Consider the following 23,396-nt stretch of genomic DNA (forward strand, 5'->3'; position numbering starts at 1 on the left):
ACTTGGGGGATAGTGGGGTGCTTGTTAGTAATGTGGGGTACACTGGAGGGACATGGGGGATAGTGCGGTGCTTGTTAGTAATGTGGGGTACACTGGAGGGACATGGGGGATAGTGAGGTGCTTGTTACTAATGTGGGGTACACTGGAGGTACATGGAGGACAGTGCGGTGCTTGTTAGTAATGTGGGGTACACTGGAGGGACACGGGGGCTAGTGCGGTGCTTTTTAGTAATGTGGGGTACACCGGAGGGACATGGAGGATAGTGAGGTGCTTGTTAGTAATGTGGGGTACACTGGAGGGACATGGGGCATAGTGCGGTGCTTGTTAGTAGTGTGGGGTACACTGGAGAGACATGGGGGATAGTGGGGTGCTTGTTAGTAATGTGGGGTACACTGGAGGTACATGGGGGATAGTGAGGTGCTTGTTAGTAATGTGGGGTACACTGGAGGGACATGGGGGATAGTGAGGTGCTTGTTAGTAATGTGGGGTACACTGGAGGGACATGGGAGATAGTGAGGTGCTTGTTAGTAATGTGGGGGTACACTGGAGGGACATGGGGGATAGTGAGGTGCTTGTTAGTAATGTGGGGGTACACTGGAGGGACATGGGGGATAGTGTGGTGCTTGTTAGTAATCTGGGGTACACTGGAGGGACATGGGGGATAGTGAGGTGCTTGTTAGTAATCTGGGGTACACTGGAGGGACATGGGGGATAGTGCGGTGCTTGTTAGTAATGTGGGGTACACTGGAGGGACATGGGGGATAGTGGGGTGCTTGTTAGTAATGTGGGGTTCACTGGAGGTACATGGGGGATAGTCCAGTGCTTTTTAGTAATGTGCGGGTACACTGGAGGGACATGGGGGCTAGTGCGGGGCTTGTTACTAATGTGGGGTACACTGGAGGTACATGGAGGATAGTGATCTGCTTGTTAGTAATGTGGGGTACACTGGAGGTACATGGGGGATAGTGGGGTGCTTGTTAGTAATGTGGGGTACACTGGAGGGATATGGAGGATAGTGGGTTGCTTTTTAGTAATGTGGGGTACACCGGAGGGACATGGAGGATAGTTAGGTGATTGTTAGTAATGTGGGGTACACTGGAGGGACATGGGGGATAGTGCGGTGCTTGTTAGTAATGTGGGGTACACTGGAGGTACATGGGGGATAGTGTGGTGCTTGTTAGTAATGTGGGGTACACTGGAGGGACATGGAGGATAGTGAGGTGCTTGTTAGTAATGTGGGGTACACTGGAGGGACATGGGGGATAGTGCGGTGCTTGTTAGTAATGTGCGGGTACACTGGAGGTACATGGGGGATAGTGTGGTGCTTGTTAGTAATGTGGGGTGCACTGGAGGGACATGGGGGATAGTGAGGTGCTTGTTAGTAATGTGGGGTACACTGGAGGGACATGGTGGATAGTGAGGTGCTTGTTAGTAATGTGGGGTACACCGGAGGGACATGGAGGATAGTCCAGTGCTTGTTAGTAATGTGGGGTACACTGGAGGTACATAGCGGATAGTGGGGTGCTTGTTAGTAATGTGGGGTACACTGGAGGGACATGGGGGATAGTCCAGTGCTTGTTAGTAATGTGGGGTACACTGGAGGTACATGGCGGATAGTGGGGTGCTTGTTAGTAATGTGGGGTACACTGGAGGGACATGGAGGATAGTGCGGTGCTTGTTAGTAATGTGGGGGTACACTGGAGGGACATGGGGGATAGTGGGGTGCTTGTTAGTAATGTGGGGTACACTGGAGGTACATGGAGGACAGTGCGGTGCTTGTTAGTAATGTGGGGTACACTGGAGGGACATGGGAGATAGTGAGGTGCTTGTTAGTAATGTGGGGGTACACTGGAGGAACATGGGAGATAGTGTGGTGCTTGTTAGTAATGTGGGGGTACACTGGAGGGACATGGGGATAGTGCGGTGCTTGTTAGTAATGTGGGGTACACTGGAGGGACATGGGAGATAGTGAGGTGCTTGTTAGTAATGTGGGGGTACACTGGAGGAACATGGGAGATAGTGTGGTGCTTGTTAGTAATGTGGGGGTACACTGGAGGGACATGGGGATAGTGAGGTGCTTGTTAGTAATGTGGGGTACACCGGAGGGACATGGAGGATAGTCCAGTGCTTGTTAGTAATGTGGGGTACACTGGAGGTACATGGCGGATAGTGGGGTGCTTGTTAGTAATGTGGGGTACACTGGAGGGACATGGGGGATAGTCCAGTGCTTATTAGTAATGTGGGGTACACTGGAGGTACATGGCGGATAGTGGGGTGCTTGTTAGTAATGTGGGGGTACACTGGAGGAACATGGGAGATAGTGTGGTGCTTGTTAGTAATGTGGGGGTACACTGGAGGGACATGGGGGATAGTGGGGTGCTTGTTAGTAATGTGGGGTACACTGGAGGTACATGGAGGACTGTGCGGTGCTTGTTAGTAATGTGGGGTACACTGGAGGGACATGGGAGATAGTGAGGTGCTTGTTAGTAATGTGGGGGTACACTGGAGGAACATGGGAGATAGTGCGGTGCTTGTTAGTAATGTGGGGGTACACTGGAGGGACATGGGGGATAGTGCGGTGCTTGTTAGTAATGTGGGGGTACACTGGAGGGACATGGGGGATAGTGAGGTGCTTGTTAGTAATGTGGGGTACACTGGAGGGACATGGGAGATAGTGAGGTGCTTGTTAGTGATGTGGGGGTACACTGGAGGGACATGGGGATAGTGCGGTGCTTGTTAGTAATGTGGGGGTACACTGGAGGGACATGGGGATAGTGCGGTGCTTGTTAGTAATGTGAGGTACACTGGAGGGACATGGGGGATAGTGCGGTGCTTGTTAGTAATGTGGGGGTACACTGGAGGGACATGGGGATAGTGAGGTTCTTGTTAGTAATGTGGGGTACACTGGAGGGACATGGGGGATAGTAGGATGATTGTTAGTAATGTGGGGTACACTGGAGGGACATGGGGGATAGTGTGGTGCTTGTTAGTAATGTGGGGTACACTGGAGGGACATGGGGATAGTGTGGTGCTTGTTAGTAATGTGGGGGTACACTGGAGGGACATGGGGATAGTGAGGTTCTTGTTAGTAATGTGGGGGTACACTGGAGGGACATGGGGATAGTGCGGTGCTTGTTAGTAATGTGGGGTACACTGGAGGGACATGGGGGATAGTGAGGTTCTTGTTAGTAATGTGGGGGTACACTGGAGGGACATGGGGATAGTGCGGTGCTTGTTAGTAATGTGGGGTACACTGGAGGGACATGGGGGATAGTGAGGTTCTTGTTAGTAATGTGGGGGTACACTGGAGGAACATGGGGATAGTGCGGTGCTTGTTAGTAATGATGTGTCAGATGAATATTATATGTGTTTATTAGAGATGAGCGAGTAGGTAATCGAAATACTCGTACTCGGTCGAATAGCACACAGTAAATATTCGATTCCCCTCCCACCTTCCCTGGCGCTTTTTTTACACCAATAACTGTGCAGGGGAGGTGGGACAGGAACTAGGAAAACAGAGGCATCGGGAAAAAAAAGTATACACTCATTGGCTGTAGTGGGTGTTGGATCCGGTTTAGATGCTTCTGTGAATTAGACAGGGAGAGACGTTCTGCAGGGTTAGAGAGGAATTAGAATCTTATAGGAATCTTATAAGAGCTAAACTTACATCTACCACTGCTTGAAGATTGTACATACACCATCTGTATATATACACCATCAGTATATACACAATCTGTAGTCCATCTGTATACACATCTGTATATACACCATCTGTATATACAATCTTTTTGCAACTAATTTTCCAAAAAGTTTCCCCAAAATTCCCCCAATCTACCTTTCCCATCTCCTGTCCTATACCTGTTGTAAGCTAGGTGTATACTTGCTATACAGTATGCTTGTATACATCTAACATACATAGGATTTTGGGCTCTATATACCTTGCCCATCTCCTGTTATATACCTGTTTTAAGCTCAGTATATACTTCTAACATACAGAGGATTTTGGGCACTATATACCTTGCCCATCTGCTGTTATTTACTAGAAATGCGTAAGACTAGCACAAAAGGACGGGGACGTGGAAATGCAGCTGCGGGTCAAGCTACTGCGGATCCAATGCCTACTGGTGAAGGGCAGCCAGCATGGCGCTCATCCACAATCCCTGGCTTGATGGCAACGTTAAGTAGGTTGCAGGGTACAATGCTGACGAGGGCCGAGTACCAGGAACAGGTGTTACAGTGGCTAGCGGATAATGCTTCCAGCTGCATCCTACCCAAGAGTCTGCCCCTCCTTCCTCCCAACATGCCCAATCTTCTCAGCAGAGTCATCTCACCCTTTCCCCTTTCCCAGGAGTTGTTTTCGGGTCCTTTTTCACTCTTCGACTCTGTTCAATAACTTCCCGAATCCCAGGAGCTAACAGATGAATTTGTGTGTCCTGATGCCCAAACATTGGAGCATCCGCTATCTCCTGCCGATTTTGTGGTTGTGGACCCACAACCTGTCCTCAGTGATGATGACGAGACACAGTTTCCATCAGGGCAGGCTGTTGTTATGTGTAGTGTGCAGGAGGAGGAGCAGAGTGAGGAATTGGAAGAGGAGGTGGTGGACGATGAGGCCACCGACCTGACCTGGACAGGGGTGTTGTCTAGTGGGGAAAGCAGTGTAGATGTAGAGGCAAGCGCAGCACCAAAAAAGGTGGCTAGAGGCACAGGCATGTCCAGAGGCAGAGGACAACTGCTTCACAGAAGCCAGGCCAGAGCCATCAAGGCCTAAAATGTTACCTGTCCTAGCCAATCCCCCAAAACTCGCCAAACGAGGCCACGTTCCTCGTTAGTGTGGAGATTATTCAATGTTTGTGTGGAGGGCAAAATGAGTGCAGTTTGCACACTGTGCAACTCAAAACTGAGTAGGGGCTCTAAGAAGAGCAACCTGACCACCTCAGGCATGTGCCGTCATTTGGAAGGCAAGCACTGGGATCAGTGGGAGACAGCAAACGTAGGACAATCGTCTGGCGTTGCCTCCACTGCCTCTTCCACTGTTTCTAGTTCTGGCGCTGCAGTCCAGACCACCAGCCAGGACACCTCCACATCTGCCTCTGCCACTTAGGGGACTTCACCCTCATCATCCCCTTTTACTGCACCATTATGCACCTCTTCCCAGCAACCCACCATCTCCCAGGCGTTTGAGCACAGGCAGAAGTATAGCAGAAGCCACCCACATGCCCAAGCCTTAAACAGCCACATCTCCAAACTGCAGGCTTGTGGAGACTCAGGCCTTCCGTGACCTGATGGCCAGTGCAGCACCTCACTGTGCCGTCTCTAGCCGTCACTACTTCTCCCGGTGTGCCGTTCCTGCCTTGCACCAGCACGTGTCCCATAACATCAGGTGGGCCCTGAGTTCCACGCTTTGCACTAAGGTCCACTTGACCACCGACACGTAGACAAGTGCATGCGGTCTGGGACACTACATCTCACTCACGGTACACTGGGTGAATGTAGTGGAGGCTGGGACCGGGCCGAAAACTGGGGTGGCATATCTCCATTCCCCGCCCAAGATTCCTGGAAGAGGTTCTCACAAACTATCCTCCTCCACCATAACATCGACCCCAGCTGTGAGCTGACAATGCTGCAGCACTGGCGTGGGGAGACCTCAGCAGGCCGTGGTGAAGCTCATCAGCTTGGGGGACAGACAGTGTTAAAGTCAAAAATCGACTATATCATGGATCAATCAGTCAGTCCAAATTAATGAGCATGTTTAAACTACTAATAATGACACAGACACTGCATTTCCATATCAAATATCAGCCATGCTAGCTCCTTAGCCCAGCTCAGCACTACTGGCTCTTTATTGAAAGTACACACACTTTTACAAAAGGGAAGGCAGGGTTAATGCATAGTTCAACAAAGCTTTGTCCAAAATCCTGAGTTGTCCAGCTTCTATTGGTTTCAGTCCTTTGATGTCCAGCCTTCCTTCGTCCACCCAGACGACCCCCCTTGCTGTAATCTGAAGACCTCACCACGAGGCATGAAGGACAAGACAAAAACTCCATCTTAGATTCCAAACTCCTTTGTTCAATACTATAGGCACTTGGTAGCAAGGAAAACAATTAGTATTTCTACAATATAAAGTATAAGAATCTTGATACATGTTCTCAGACTTGACATTCCCCCCTAAATACTAATTTTTTCCCTGAGCTCGTGAACGCCCTGATCTGTTCCAATGTGTTTCGCTCCACTTCACCTCTTATATGACAACTTATCCCTTGTAGATAAGCTTCCACTTAAAGGGCTTTCACATAGGAAGGTCAGATCCTAGCTGTCCCTAAAGCAACTCCGTGTATTCTCGGGAGGAAACTGGACCGTAAACATGCTTCTTTCCATCTATCTAGTCTCGACCAACTTTTACTGCCGTCTGTGCCTTAGTGGGCAAAGTATGTTTACGCTTAAAACGCCATAACATAATTACTATGAGATACAACACCCGATGCAGCTGCTCATCAGTGCTGGACTTTACAGTCGCGCACAAGATCCCCCCTTCTGGCTAAAGAATCTCGCCGCCCGGTCCCCAACCAGACTGTAAGACTACCTTGTCCCCAATCTCTTAGCCACTAACTGTCTTAACGGACTTTAAGAGTCCAATGGACGTCTGTTTTATTTCCTTTCGCGGACTAACAGCCCCCGTCCAGTAATATGTTATGGCATGAAACGTAATACCTTTCCTAAATAAACAGACGGCTTCCAACTATCTCACTTCACTTAAACTTTCTCACTCACATCATCATACACCTTAAATGCCTCCATATCAGCCTCAAGTCTCATTGTCTAAATCCACAGCCTCGTTTATCATCCCCTTTAGACACGGGATTACACAGATTGATATCATGAACAGGATCAGTCTGTATGTTGCATAAAACATAACAGGAACATAAGTGCAGATTCATCCAACAGTCCTTGATATTTCTCCTCTCAGGACCTCATATCTCATCTCTTTATCTCCATCCAATCTTTGGGTTTAGTTTATAAGTTCCTTCCACTAACTCAGACTCTGGAGGGAAGGGAAAAACTGAAGAATATAAATTAATCACATGCTTTTGATAATTCGTCACATAGTCAGTCAGCACATCATATTACATCTGAGACCATTTTGAAAAACACAATCCAAATATAGGGCTAAGGCTAATTTCTCCTGTCTAGAATGTACCTTACAGAAAACAAATACATGCGACAAATACTTTCCAATACTCTGGGAGCTGCATAGGGGTGTGAAACACTTACTATATACCCATAATATAACATTTTCTTTATTACCTGTATGATGAGTTCCATTAGCACTTTGATGCTCTCGGGGAACTTACTCACACTACATCTTTCAGTAGCCGTCTATCTGCAGTTCCGTCTGTGGTGGTTTTCTTCACCAGATATGCCCCAAGCCATCCTGAAGAGAGACAACTACACACAAGCGTGTACTCATACCATCTCACCTTTAGTAACTGTATATAGTTAACCTGCAATCCCTGGAACAGGTACAAGGGCTTCAGGCCTGACTCTTTGGCCTAACGCATGCCATATGGGCTTACATATATATATCTGACTGTAGTGATGCTAGATCCTGCAGCTGCCCATCCTCCGCTCACCAGGTCACACATGGCTTCTCCTAAACAGTACACTTAGTAAGAAGCTGCTTATGCCATAAGTGGGAACAATGTTCTCAGTACATACTCTCTTACCACCAGACACCAGGACTTGTACCTCCTCTTTCCAAGTCTCCTTTCCTCCTGGACCATTTTCGGTGCATCAGTGTCGTAAAACCTGAAAAGAGAGCTAAAAAGGGTTTGGGTGACTCCTGTAGTTACATGTCCCCTAGGCTTATACAGCTGGGCTAATGGCAGTGTCTGCCCACATGTTATCCTACTTTCTTTCATATCAGCCTTGGTGTGTGCCATGACTTCTGACTATACCCACCTGTGTGGGGGCAGCAGCAGCCGCAGGGTCTCCATCACACAAAAAGTTCTTGCCCTCCAGATCGGACCATAATTCTACTATATCAAACACCTACCCTCAGACATTGTACCATATTCCAGTGATGGCTTCAAGTTCCGCTGAAACCCGTGGAGTCCCATAATAGGTCTCCTTACGCTTGGTTTACCTCATATATGGGGACTGTGGCATATCTGATGCAGGATCCACCATCTTTCCCAAATCAAGAAACATCAAATCTGCAAAGAACTCAAAAAGTCAAAGTTAACAATAGGTTCATCATTCAAATAACTAACAGTCTCTTGTGACATATAATCATGTTACTCCCCCCTTGAACCTATTGTTAACAGCTACAAACAGTAATAAACAGGATGGGGCGTGCTAGAAAACAAATAATTTTAGAAACAACTCAGGTAACCAGTTAGAAAGGACTTGTAGAGCAGGGTGGAAAAGTTACATTAGGAACCATAGAGAAGACACACTACAGCCACTGTTATCTTTGTCTACAATGCAAGATCTACGACCCCCTGTGCTAGGAGTCTTCTCCTGCAAGCAGCTTCACAGCCCACACATGGCTATGCCCCCCTCCCTCTGACTTCTGTGTGTGCGTAGGACTACAGGATTCAGCAAGCTCTAATGCAGAGACACATTCATACAATCTCATTAGCAGAGAAGGCAGAAACACTGAACAAAGGATCACATCAGTCTCCAGATCACATAACACAATTACACACAAAGGACATCACACAGCAGATATGGGGGAGGCTCCTAATTCACCTAGTATAGAACAAAATAATTTCCTCTTGTTACGTTTTAAAACCAAAACATCATTACAAAAATAATCTGTGCTACGTCTTTTTATCAATCAACATACACACACACACACACACACACACACACACGTTTGTTCTTAAAATTTCAAAACTTGGGACACCTTTTCAAATTTTCATAACCGTTATCCTACAATGGGGAACAATCCTGATTTATAGGAGCATGGTTCATCACAAAATAAGACAGAAGGTAATAGAGTATACTGTGTACGTCTTGAGAGGGTCCTGTGTTAAAATCAAAGATGGCGTCGAAACACTAGGGCGACACCCCTCTTCCTGCATTCCATTGTGGAACAATGATACCAAATCCTTAATGGCGGATAGTGAATGTTTACACAGTATAGATGTGGATATATATATACTGCTGAGACAAAGAAAGGTGTGATTAGCATAATTAACATAACAGAACACAATATAAAGTTACAACACAAGTTTAACACACAACCATTGAACATAGACACATAAACAAAATCAGAATATCCTTTGTTCCCTGAACTCTTGCACAAAAATTTCAACTTGGGATAAAACCCCAACTTGTGGATTGCGGAGGCGATGACAGGGGAGTGGCCAGTTCCCCTGCGTGATCTCCCATACCCATGCTATAAAGATTCAAAACTTTCCACTAACATGTTTTTTTTTTCCTTTCTTTCAGATGCAACAGTTTAAATGACAATAACAGACAAACAGAATATAATCATGTCATAGCAAACCCCACTTTATAATCACCACAGATGTTCAGAACCTCTTAAACTATACTTTTACAATTTTCTCTACTAGATCCCAACCAAAGTTTAAACATATAATGCTCTAAACATCATAATAGTGGTATACAGTGAGATCTTTTATAGCTGAACTTGTCACTGGTTTTACAAGGATTCACATTCAACTTCCAAAAATCCCTCTCTTGCTATAGCACACGCCTCTAAACCATGCTGTGAACATTCCATTGTCTCTCACTACCAGCAGCTTGTCCATGGGACTGACTACAACCTCACGTGCTATTAACCTTTTTATTGCCTTTAACATGCTGCTTGCCTGCTCTCTTCACAATTAAATTATGGGGGTTAATCATGTCCCTCAGGGACAGGCTCTTTTCACTTAAACATGGACCATATACATTCTCAACTTTCAGATTCAGTCCATCTACTGAGAACCCTGACTGATTGAGCCACATGGGACAGAAAAACAGCAATGCTGAGTTCTTATTATCTACCAGAAGAGAGGTCCAAAAGCCCGTCCCTTATGGGCTTCAGGCATCCGACCCGTCTTAACCACCATATCTACTATCCCTCATTTCCCGACTCAGGCAAGTAGACACATATATAATATGAGTAAACTTACCGTGAGCGGTTGAGGATCCGGACTCCTCGGAAAATGACGGGGTTCACTATGGTGACGCGCATGCGGGTCAAAAGCCTCTCTGGATCTCACTCTGCGTAGTCCTCACACGGGGCACCAATTGTTAAAGTAAAAAATCGACTATATCATGGATCAATCAGTCAGTCCAAATTAATGAGCATGTTTAAACTACTAATAATGACACAGACACTGCATTTCCGTATCAAATATCAGCCATGCTAGCTCCTTAGCCCAGCTCAGCACTACTGGCTCTTTATTGAAAGTACACACACTTTTACAAAAGGGAAGGCGGGGTTAATGCATAGTTCAACAAAGCTTTGTCCAAAATCCTGAGTTGTCCAGCTTCTATTGGTTTCAGTCCTTTGATGTCCAGCCTTCCTTCGTCCACCCAGACGACCCCCCTTGCTGTAATCTGAAGACCTCACCACGAGGCATGAAGGACAAGACAAAAACTCCATCTTAGATTCCAAACTCCTTTGTTCAATACTATAGGCACTTGGTAGCAAGGAAAACAATTAGTATTTCTACAATATAAAGTATAAGAATCTTGATTCATGTTCTCAGACTTGACAACAGCACACAGCCTCCAAGGTGAGGGATGCCATCCTAGAGGAGATGGCAATTTGGTTTGAGCCGCTGCACCTGGGCCCAGGCATGGTTGTGTGCGGTAATGGCTGTAACCTGGTAGCGGCTCTGGAGCTTGCTGGACTCAAACACCTTCAATGCCTGACCCATGTTTTCAACTTGGTGATGCAAAAGTTTTTAAAAACCTACCCCGATGTGCCTGAGTTACTGGTGAAAGTGCGGCCACTTTTGTAAGTCTACAGTAGTCTACAGCTAGCCTGAAAACCCTCCAGCAACATCTACATCTGCCCGAACAGTGGCTGTTGTGTGATGTCACCACACGCTGGAACTCGATGTACCACATGTTGAGCAGGGTGTGTGAGCAGCAGAGACCTTTGATGGAGTTCCATCTCCAAAACCTAAGGCTAAAGACTTATGTGAAATCCTACGTGTCTTTGAGGAGTCCACCAAGAGGGTCAGCTGTGACGACGCACTAGTGAGTGTAACCATCCCTCTCCTGTGTGTGATGCGAGAATCCCTCATCGCCATCAGGGATAACGCATTGGACACTGAGGAGTTCAGGATAGGAGCAGAAACATCCCAGCAGGATACTCAGAGCACACTTCTGTCTTCTTCTCACCGTTGTCTGACAGAGGAGGATGAAGTGGCAGATGGTGTCTGTGAAGGATCTCGCCTCCGCCCAAGCCATTTTGGCGCAGCCTCTGGCCTACCTAACCTCACCACCGGCCAAACCTGCGATCACCTTACCTTTACCGTCCGCTCTCCTACAATGAGAGCGAATTGGGTCTTATAGGATAATATGAGACGAGCTTTCTAAAGTTTTTATATTTATTAACCCAAGAGGGTCGATACTAGACAACCAACATACATAGAGATATATGCTAGTGGATACAAGCTTATATGGTTACAGAAAGATATGTTACAGTGCAGGAAGATAAAAAATTAGAAGCAGAATTAGAAGCTCCTCATAAATCCATAAATCCGTGAGGGTTCCATCATAATCCATGAGAGATCCATCCGTCCATGGTCAGATCGGAGTTACATTATACTCCTCATAAACCATAAGTCCATGATCAGAGTCTGTAAGCACATGTTCTTCCAGAGCCACATGGCTTCTTTGACCCCACCTTTCCCCCCATCACAGGGGAGAGGGGGCCATACACACAGAGCCGACTCACTCACATGTGTACAGGATATCAGGCCAGACCAGAGAGAGAGAGACCTCCACCCAAGGTCAACCATATATTGACCCCGGGCTCCACCCTGGAATGATGTCATCAGGGCTTCAGACCCACCTTCCATCTTAGCAATCAAATAACTATAAATGGTCATAATTCCTCATCACATGATCTCATACTGTCAAACCAGGGGCATGACGGGGTTCACAGCGAGGTCCCTGACACATAGACACCAAGCGTAATACACCAAACCCATTTGGGTAATGAGATCAGCGTCTGGGCTCTTCCTAGGCCCGTAGGCATACGGTTTTTGGGTTAAAAACGAGCTAATTTTCATAATGGTAACATCTTCCCCGGGGAGATATTATCATAACTCCATAACTCTTTGAAGATTTCCTGAAGGGAAGACTGGCGCCTCGTAGTCTGTGTTGCAGGAAAGCCCCCTGCGGAGCTAACAAGCTTGCATAGATATGTTAATGAATTGGCCAGGAGATGACAATAAGCTTTGATCCTAGCAACTTGCAACAGATAATTAGACTTGGCCGTTTGACATCAGCCTTCACACCCTGCTGAGATAACATGATCAATTAGCAGGAGGGTGCACTAGTGGCAATTACAGACCAGATAAGCCCCCAAGATATACAATTGTGGGTCAGTCATCACACTGGTACAATACATAGATATATATGGACATAGCTGAAAATCATAATTGGGGGGCAGGTTCATCACAGGCGGCGACCCGAGCGATCACCTTGATGAATACGAATGGGGCTGAGAAAATGCCGAACGACAGTGCGGTGACTTAATAATGCTCTCTGTGGTCGGCCATATAAATGGCGATTCTGGGATACTTTCTGGGGGGCAGAAAATAGGGACATGGAGATATGTGTTTTTGAGATCTAGAGTGATCATTACTTCTCCCTGCTGTAGAAAAAAATGTTACAGAGTCTAGCCGGTCGGGAGGTAGATGATCAAACTCTATAGAGTAACCGCGTTCTACCACCTGTAGAACCCAAAGATCTTCTATGTGGGTTCTCCATGCCGCTGAAAAATGGAAAAGAGGTCCTCCAAAATGAATAATGGCCACAGAGAGTGGTGCCCCATAAAAATTCAGGCTTCTTTTTGGGGTCATCCCCAGATTACCACGACCCGCGCCTCTAGGACGGTATCTAAACCGCCGTTGTTGCTGGAGTCTAAGGCCAGGTGTTGACCCTTGACCCCTAGGAGGGGGAGGTCTCCTTCCTCTGGAGGCTTGTGGCAGGAATTTCCCTTTGCCCTCAACTAGAGCTTCCATGAGGTCATTCAGCCCTTGGCCAAATACCTTCCTAGGCTCAAAGGGAAGGGAGTAGAGCGCAAATTTTGAGGCAAGATCAGCTTTCTGGGGATTTAACAATAGAGGCCTCATGGTGGCCATAGAGATAGCCATGCAACTGGAAGCGAGCTTTAGCTTTTGTCTGGACGACTCCGAGATGTAGTCCACTGCTCTGTGGAGGTTACCTTTCAAGTTGAGAAAGACGGGTCCGCAGATAATCAGACACAGCAGTTGAGGCTATGGCTACTGAGGCCTGAGCTGAACTGGCGAAATACACCTTCTTTAGGTTGGAGTCCGCTTTGCAATCCAGGAGTTCCTGAAGATTCGAGCCATCTTCTAAGGGGACTACAGTCTGACGTGATAGTTTAGCCACCATGAGGTCCACCTTCGGGGGAGGCCCCCACTTGTCCCATTGTGATGGGTCTATGGGGAACAGGGACCTGAAGACTCTCATAGAGGAATGTCCCTTCTCAGGTTGTTTCCATTGCTGATGCATGATGCTGGCCAGAGATGCGTCCGCATAGAAGGTTATGTGCCCCCCAGAGGTGGACATGGAGGCTTCCCCATCAACATCCTGGTCAACTGTAGACCAGATGGACTTCAGCAGCCTGGTCTGGTCCTAATAGAAGATAGGTCTGCTGGAATGAACCGTCGCCTACCTGGAGCCTCTCCATAGAGGGGAGCGAGAGGGAAAGCCTTTCAGGGCATGGCTTCTTTGCGAGCTGAGACAAGGAAGTACGGATGTCTACTAGAAGTGAGGAAATGCTTCCACTTTTATTCCGGATCTGTACTCACCAAACCACCTCCTCGAGGAGGGTCTATAATCTACACCAGCAATATGCTTCTGCTCATGATGCTCCTACAGGAACAGAGGTAACAGATTGTTATCTCATATGTCAAGAAGGGTTAGAAATGGTTTAAAACAAAATTTACCTAAAAGTGCTTCCCTCCCGAGCTGCCAGAAAAATCTTACACAGCAGGCTCCAGAAACAGTGCAGGGAGAAGAAGGTTTAACCAAGTCACCCCACTCAGTGATGACACTGACAGCAGGACCTGAAGGCGTGAGGAAGATGCCAAATTCAGATTGACAGGACTCCAGGTGTCCAGGGGGCGAACAATGTACACCCGATGCATATGTTCTGGGAATGCAGTTTTGGGTCAATACCAAAAAGAGGTTCTAGATCTGGTGCTGAAGATTTATAGTGTTAGCAGACTGAAGGACATGTATGATTAGTAGAGGATGAGATGGAGCAAACCCCGAATGTCCTAGGGATCTCCTACATAGGATTCCAGGCCAGGACGCTTATCAATACCAACTGGACTCAGTCATCTCCACCTACACATAGGGAACGGAAGTCTAAGTTTAATAATACAGTACACAGAGAGATGGAGATATATGATACAGAAAGTCATGTACAGATCTGACAGTATCTGGGGTCCGAGTATTAGAGCCCTGGTCTACTCACACACCTTGCTCAGAGACAACTTATTCTCTACTCATCTTCCACATTGACCTTAAAGAGTAGAACATCAAAGTGGCTTCTCTCCTGTGTGAATTCTCTGATGATCATTAAATTTGGATTTTGTTACAAAACATTTCCCACATTCTGAACATGAATATGGCTTCTCTCCTGTGTGACTATTCTCATGTCTAACAAGATGAGATTTAAGTAAAAAACCTTTTCCACATTCTGAACATGAATACGGCCTCTCTCCTGTGTGACCTCGCTCATGTATAACAAGAGATTTTTTCTCCATAAAACATTTCCCACACTCTGAACATGAGTATGGCTTCTCTCCTGTGTGACTTCTCTGATGTTTAACAAGACGAAATTTATCTAAAAAACACTTCCCACATTCTGAACATGGATAGGGCTTCTCTCCTGTGTGACTTCTCTCATGTTTAACTAGAATTACTTTAACTTTAAAGCATTTCCCACACACTGAACATGAATATGGCTTCTCTCCTGTGTGATTTCTCTCATGCACAACAAGTTGTGATTTCTGAGTAAAACATTTCCCGCATTCTGAACATGAATACGGTTTTTCTCCTGTGTGAATTCTCATATGTTTAACAACATTTCCATTATCTTTAAAACATTTTCCACATTCTGAACATGAATATGGCTTCTCTCCTGTGTGTTTTTTTTCATGTGTAACAAGATATCCCTTCTGAGTAAAACATTTCCCACATACTGAACATATATATGGCTTCTCTCCTGTGTGAATTCTTTGGTGGACATAAAGTTGTGATTTGTATATAAACTCTTTTCCACATTCAGTGCACTTAAGACTTTCCCCCCCTTTCTGGCTGGTACTTGTGGTCACAGTCTGTGGTTGGTCAGAAGGTTCCTCATGATTGGGGGGATTATATGATGGATCTGTACTGTGACATCCTGGATGTACATTAGGGGTAATGAGGTTTTCTCCTGAGGAGCGCTCCATCATATCTTCATCTTCCACTTTTACTGATAACATGACGTTTCCCTCAGAGATCGCACTGGGATTTTCTGTAGGAGTAAAAATGGGTTCAGTTTTCTTTTTTCCAAAATACAAAGTAGAGAAATTTTTACATTATTTGGCTGTAAACACACTTGCAGTTATTGATACAGTTTACAGGACTGTATATACACTATATCAGTGACAGCCCAGTGATACAGAGACATTACTATTATGGTTACCGGCCCTTCCAGTTTCCTCTAATCATATCCATACAGCTAGAATACGCCTTTTATACGTTTTATGTTTCCTTACGTTGACTGTATATAACTCTGTGTGACAACTTTTATCCTCCTAACAATCTGCTAATAAAATGTAAGTGACTTATTAATATTAATATTGTAATAATCCCATTATTCTGAATTTGGCCCCGGTAACGGTCACATACACAGTATTGGATGGGTCTGGTCACTTGTTGCTTCATCTATGGCCATGTTGGGATTGCAGTGCCGTGTAACCAACTTGTATTTTCCTTCTCAGCTTATTGTGACCGGGGACGATATTCAGACCCCAAGGGATTGTCCCCGGGGAAGAACCGCAACAAATTATTCCTAGTAATCTGTAGGATCTCCAAGGAGAATAAGAGAGACTTCCCCCAATGTATTCACTAGGACTAATGGCAGGATGGAGACGCTCCTGCCCCAGTCTGACCAGGACCAGAAACTCCTCCCATCTCTATCCAGTAGTCCAGTATTCACACAACGCTCGGCTACAACTTCTGCTTTATGGCTTATAGTTCTGTTCTTAGTTTAATAGCTGGAATTACTTTCTGCCGGAGAGTTACTGGACTGGAGGTCTAAGGGGGAACCGACCTGGAGAAACCTGTGACTTCTCCTTCTCCATTCATGACCCCGTACCTGTGGTAACACCTCCTGGAATCTCCTCCTCCACTTCCCTCTTACACAGGTGATGGCCCCTCATCCTCTCTTCTTCAGCCTCCGCTTTAATATCAGTCACATCTTCTCCCTGATTTCTGGCAATGGCTCCATCTGTAGGAAACACACAGTGATGGGATAGATTGCCATGTGATGAGGAGATGATGGGAGTAGTAGTATCTAGAGGAGAAAGTCTCCGCTCCTTACACTGCTGATCAGTCCAGTAATCCGTCTCCTCTTCTGCTTCTTCTTTAACCTCAGCCTTAATGTCCATCAGATCTTCACCCTAAACAATGAAAAATAAGTTGGTCAGACCAGGATCCTGCAGATCAGTGTCCAGAGCCTTGTATAGGAGCTAAGCTGCAGTAACTGTATTCCGCCACTATACATAGGATGGCGCTGTCTGCTTACTGCTCCACTCACTGTCTATTGGCTGCTGAGAACATCTGACTGGTGGGGGTGCCGGGAGTCTAATACCACCGATCTGATAATTATGGCCTATTGTTCAGTAACTTTACAGTCGGATGTTGATGAGACGTTAGCGCCATCTACCTGCTGATTGTCCGGGACATTCCCCTCCGGGCAGTCCTGTGGAGTAGTAGTATCTAGAGGAGAAAGTCTCCACTCCTTACACTGCTGATCAGTCCAGTAATCCGTCTCCTCCTCTGCTTCTTCTTTAACCTCAGCCTTAATATCCATCAGATCTTCAGCCTAAACAGAGAAGAAATAATGTGAAAGTCACTTCAGTTCGGTCAGGTTTTGATGAGAATTTAGCGGCTTCTACCTGCTGTCTGGATCTGGCGGTATTATGTGCACATCCCTCCATATGTTCCTGTTCTAGGAAGGGTTACACGTGGCCTTCACCTGATGATCACAAGTAGTCCTTATACACTCTGTGTAGTGACCCTCCGCACCCTCTAAAATATAATGTCCCTCTTGCTCCCACACTATGCCCAGGGAACATGTATTCATCATTCCAGCCTTCAGCAATCAGTGCCGCCTCCACAGTGATGGAAGTGATCATTGCACTAAGAAAGGGGTTATGGCTGTGGATCCTGACATGAAGGAGTCCCTGCATTAGGAAGGGTTACTGGTGCTCATACTTACTAGGCTGCCACTAACTCCCAAGGTCACTGTCACTGACTCATTTACTGCGTGAGAGGCGGAAGATTTGGGCTCAGGCGAGGGGAGTATTATAACTGCCTAATTCCTGCTGTGTGATTGATGGGATTAGTATTAGCTGCTAAATAGTCTAACTCCATAGTATTATATCAGTGACAACCACCACCAGGGGAACTAGGAAGATCTGGGTACTGTCCTGTATACAACTAATTGTTGGGAACTAGAACGGCAACAGGCTGGTACTACTAGCACTCTCTGCTAACGACACTTATCTTTCCTCAAGACAGAACAGTGAAGGGAAGACTTCAGTGCCATCTACCTGCTGATTATCTGGGACATTCTTCTCCAGGCAGTCCTGTGGAGTAGTAGTATCTAGAGGATGAAGTCTCCGCTCCTTACACTGCTGATCAGTCCAGTAATCCGTCTCTTCTTCTGCTTCTTCTTTAACCTCAACCTTAATATTCATCAGATCTTCACCCTAAACAGGGAAGAAACAACATTCACTTGGGTTCGGTCATTTTATGGTCAGGTTTTGGTGAGTCTTTAGCGCCATAAACCTGCTGACTGTCTGGTACATGTATGAGTGCAGGAGCGGCGAGCTCCACCCCCTATATAGATGTACCCCAGGACTCAGCAGCGCCATCTACCTGCTGACTGTCTGGTACATGTATGAGTACAGGAGCGGCGAGCTCCACCCCCTATATAGATGTACCCCAGGACTCAGCAGCGCCATCTACCTGCTGACTGTCTGGTACATGTATGAGTACAGGAGCTCCACCCCCTATATACATGTACCCCAGGACTCAGCAGCGCCATCTACCTGCTGACTGTCTGGTACATGTATGAGTACAGGAGCTCCACCCCCTATATAGATGTACCCCAGGACTCAGCAGCGCCATCTACCTGCTGACTGTCTGGGACATGTATGAGTGCAGGAGCTCCACCCCCTATATAGATGTACCCCAGGACTCAGCAGCGCCATCTACCTGCTGACTGTCTGGTACATGTATGAGTGCAGGAGCGGCGAGCTCCACCCCCTATATAGATGTACCCCAGGACTCAGCAGCGCCATCTACCTGCTGACTGTCTGGTACATGTATGAGTGCAGGAGCGGTGAGCTCCACCCCCTATATAGATGTGCCCCAGGACTCAGCAGCGCCATCTACCTGCTGACTGTCTGGTACATGTATGAGTACAGGAGCTCCACCCCCTATATAGATGTACCCCAGGACTCAGCAGCGCCATCTACCTGCTGACTGTCTGGGACATGTATGAGTGCAGGAGCGGCGAGCTCCACCCCCTATATAGATGTACCCCAGGACTCAGCAGCGCCATCTACCTGCTGACTGTCTGGTACATGTATGAGTGCAGGAGCTCCACCCCCTACATAGATGTATCCCAGGACTCAGCAGTGCCATCTACCTGCTGACTGTCTGGTACATGTATGAGTACAGGAGCTCCACCCCCTATATAGATGTACCCCTGGACTCAGCAGCGCCATCTACCTGCTGACTGTCTGGGACATGTATGAGTGCAGGAGCGGCGAGCTCCACCCCCTATATAGATGTGCCCCAGGACTCAGCAGCGCCATCTACCTGCTGACTGTCTGGTACATGTATGAGTGCAGGAGCTCCACCCCCTACATAGATGTATCCCAGGACTCAGCAGTGCCATCTACCTGCTGACTGTCTGGTACATGTATGAGTACAGGAGCTCCACCCCCTATATAGATGTACCCCAGGACTCAGCAGTGCCATCTACCTGCTGACTGTCTGGGACATTCTCCTCTGGGCAGTCCTGGGAATACAGAGGACTCAGGGGACATCTCTCGGGGGGATTTCTCCTACTGGATCCATCTGTGGAGACACAAACACACAGTGACGGAATCCATGAGCTGCCGGAGATCTGTCTATACATCAGACACTTCTGGGGTTACTTATGGGGGGACCCTAAATAACAATCTGCTACACCCCAAGATAATCCTCTCCACCCCACAAAGGACTAAAGGACTCCCAAGCACCTTTAATGGCATCCGAGGAGTGAAAAAAGCCGATAGAGATAGCTGTGTAAGAATATATACACTCCTATTCAGAAAGGCCTACAACCTCCAATAACACTATCACCGCACCCCCATCTGTACAGTCTCCCCCTCTCCTTCTGTCTCTCCCCCCTTCCCTCATTGATTATTAGCCCTTGCGGGCAGGGCCCTCTACCCAGCTGTGCCAGCCGATCACTGTCAGTATTATATCTACCTGTATATTCTGTGTATTGTATGTAACTCCCAAATGTAAAGCACCATGGGATTAATATAATAATGTACAGAGCACCATGGGAGTAATGGTACTATATAAATAAATAATAATAATAATAATAATAATAATAATAATAATGATAATAATAATAATAAATACTTACCATGTGATGTCCGGGGGGGGGGGTCTGTATATAATATATATATCTCCTCTTACCATGTGATGTCCGGGGGGGCCGGGGGTCTGTATATAATATATATATCTCCTCTTACCATGTGATGTCCGGGGGGGGGGGGGTCTGTATATAATATATATATCTGTCCTTACCATGTGATGTCCGGGGGGGCCGGGGGTCTGTATATAATATATATATCTCCTCTTACCATGTGATGTCCGGGGGGGCCGGGGGTCTGTATATAATATATATATCTCCTCTTACCATGTGATGTCCGGGGGGGGCCGGGGGTCTGTATATAATATATATATCTCCTCTTACCATGTGATGTCCGGGGGGGCCGGGGGTCTGTATATAATATATATATCTCCTCTTACCATGTGATGTCCGGGGGGGCCGGGGGTCTGTATATAATATATATATCTCCTCTTACCATGTGATGTCCGGGGGGGGCCGGGGGTCTGTATATAATATATATATCTCCTCTTACCATGTGATGTCCGGGGGGGGCCGGGGGTCTGTATATAATATATATATCTCCTCTTACCATGTGATGTCCGGGGGGCCGGGGGTCTGTATATAATATATATATCTCCTCTTACCATGTGATGTCCGGGGGGGCCGGGGGTCTGTATATAATATATATATCTCCTCTTACCATGTGATGTCCGGGGGGGCCGGGGGTCTGTATATAATATATATATCTCCTCTTACCATGTGATGTCCGGGGGGGGCCGGGGGTCTGTATATAATATATATATCTCCTCTTACCATGTGATGTCCGGGGGGGCCGGGGGTCTGTATATAATATATATATCTCCTCTTACCATGTGATGTCCGGGGGGGCCGGGGGTCTGTATATAATATATATATCTCCTCTTACCATGTGATGTCCGGGGGGCCGGGGGTCTGTATATAATATATATATCTCCTCTTACCATGTGATGTCCGGGGGGGCCGGGGGTCTGTATATAATATATATATCTCCTCTTACCATGTGATGTCCGAGGGGGCCGGGGGTCTGTATATAATATATATGTCTCCTCTTACCATGTGATGTCCGGGGGGGCCGGGGGTCTGTATATAATATATATGTCTCCTCTTACCATGTGATGTCCGGGGGGGCCGGGGGTCTGTATATAATATATATATCTCCTCTTACCATGTGATGTCCGGGGGGGCCGGGGGTCTGTATATAATATATATATCTCCTCTTACCATGTGATGTCCGGGGGGGCCGGGGTCTGTATATAATATATATATCTCCTCTTACCATGTGATGTCCGGGGGGGCCGGGGGTCTGTATATAATATATATATCTCCTCTTACCATGTGATGTCCGGGGGGGCCGGGGGTCTGTATATAATATATATATCTCCTCTTACCATGTGATGTCCGGGGGGGCCGGGGGTCTGTATATAATATATATATCTCCTCTTACCATGTGATGTGCGGGGGGGCCGGGGGTCTGTATATAATATATATATCTCCTCTTACCATGTGATGTCCGGGGGGGCCGGGGGTCTGTATATAATATATATATCTCCTCTTACCATGTGATGTCCGGGGGGGCCGGGGGTCTGTATATAATATATATATCTCCTCTTACCATGTGATGTCCGGGGGGGCCGGGGGTCTGTATATAATATATATATCTCCTCTTACCATGTGATGTCCTGGGGGGCCGGGGGTCTGTATATAATATATATATCTCCTCTTACCATGTGATGTCCGGGGGGGGCCGGGGGTCTGTATATAAGATATATATATATCTCCTCTTACCATGTGATGTCCGGGGGGGCCGGGGGTCTGTATATAATATATATATCTCTTCTTACCATGTGATGTCCGGGGGGGCCGGGGGTCTGTATATAATATATATATCTCTTCTTACCATGTGATGTCCGGGGGGGCCGGGGGTCTGTATATAATATATATATCTCTCCTCTTACCATGTGATGTCCGGGGGGGGGGGGGGGGGGGGGCGGGGGTCTGTATATAATATATATATATATATCTCCTCTTACCATGTGATGTCCGGGGGGGCCGGGGGTCTGTATATAATATATATATCTCCTCTTACCATGTGATGTCCGGGGGGGCCGGGGTCTGTATATAATATATATATCTCCTCTTACCATGTGATGTCTGGGGGGGCCGGGGGTCTGTATATAATATATATATCTCTCCTCTTACCATGTGATGTCCGGGGGGGGGGGGGGGGCGGGGGTCTGTATATAATATATATATCTCCTCTTACCATGTGATGTCCGGGGGGGGCCGGGGGTCTGTATATAATATATATATCTCCTCTTACCATGTGATGTCCGGGGGGGCCGGGGGTCTGTATATAATATATATATCTCCTCTTACCATGTGATGTCCGGGGGGGGCCGGGGGTCTGTATATAATATATATATCTCCTCTTACCATGTGATGTCCGGGGGGGCCGGGGGTCTGTATATAATATATATATCTCCTCTTACCATTTGATGTCCGGGGGGGGCCGGGGGTCTGTATATAATATATATATCTCCTCTTACCATGTGATGTCCGGGGGGGGGCGGGGTCTGTATATAATATATATATATCTCCTCTTACCATGTAATGTCCGGGGGGCCGGGGGTCTGTATATAATATATATATCTCCTCTTACCATGTGATGTCCGGGGGGGGGCGGGGTCTGTATATAATATATATATATCTCCTCTTACCATGTGATGTCCGGGGGGGCCGGGGGTCTGTATATAATATATATATCTCCTCTTACCATGTGATGTCCGGGGGGGCCGGGGGTCTGTATATAATATATATATCTCCTCTTACCATGTGATGTCCGGGGGGGCTGGGGGTCTGTATATAATATATATATCTCCTCTTACCATGTGATGTCCGGGGGGGGGGGGCGGGGGTCTGTATATAATATATATATCTCCTCTTACCATGTGATGTCCGGGAGGGCCGGGGGTCTGTATATAATATATATATATCTCCTCTTACCATGTGATGTCCGGGGGGGCCGGGGGTCTGTATATAATATATATATCTCCTCTTACCATGTGATGTCCGGGGGGGGGGGCGGGGGTCTGTATATAATATATATATCTCCTCTTACCATGTGATGTCCGGGGGGGCCGGGGGTCTGTATATAATATATATATCTCCTCTTACCATGTGATGTCCGGGGGGGGCCGGGGGTCTGTATATAATATATATATCTCCTCTTACCATGTGA

At 46.9% G+C, this 23,396-nt stretch overlaps 3 protein-coding genes across 3 annotated transcripts in view; 1 reads left to right on the forward strand and 2 right to left on the reverse strand.

The window, feature by feature from the left end:
- LOC142198393 (uncharacterized) overlaps positions 1–23,396 on the reverse strand; it is a 600,588-nt gene that overhangs the window by 463,402 nt on the left and 113,790 nt on the right. Inside the window, exons 7-10 of the mRNA XM_075269419.1 lie at positions 19,496–19,590; positions 18,054–18,212; positions 17,165–17,323; positions 16,820–16,898 (exon numbers count right to left, since the gene is read on the reverse strand). Of these exons, the coding sequence (XP_075125520.1) occupies positions 16,820–16,898; positions 17,165–17,323; positions 18,054–18,212; positions 19,496–19,590 (492 nt within the window). The remainder of the gene's footprint in view (positions 1–16,819; positions 16,899–17,164; positions 17,324–18,053; positions 18,213–19,495; positions 19,591–23,396) is intronic.
- Positions 1–23,396, forward strand: part of LOC142198391 (uncharacterized) — a 617,468-nt gene that overhangs the window by 348,253 nt on the left and 245,819 nt on the right. The window lies entirely within an intron of this gene.
- LOC142198424 (uncharacterized) lies at positions 14,308–16,810 on the reverse strand. The gene is made up of 2 exons (XM_075269464.1): positions 16,595–16,810; positions 14,308–15,748 (listed from the first exon to the last, which is right to left on the reverse strand). Exons 1-2 carry the CDS (start codon positions 16,656–16,658, stop codon positions 14,769–14,771), a joined length of 1,044 nt encoding a protein of 347 aa, XP_075125565.1. The 5' UTR covers positions 16,659–16,810; the 3' UTR covers positions 14,308–14,768.

Source organism: Leptodactylus fuscus, chromosome 3, assembly GCF_031893055.1.
Source record: "Leptodactylus fuscus isolate aLepFus1 chromosome 3, aLepFus1.hap2, whole genome shotgun sequence".
Lineage (NCBI taxonomy): Eukaryota > Metazoa > Chordata > Amphibia > Anura > Leptodactylidae > Leptodactylus > Leptodactylus fuscus.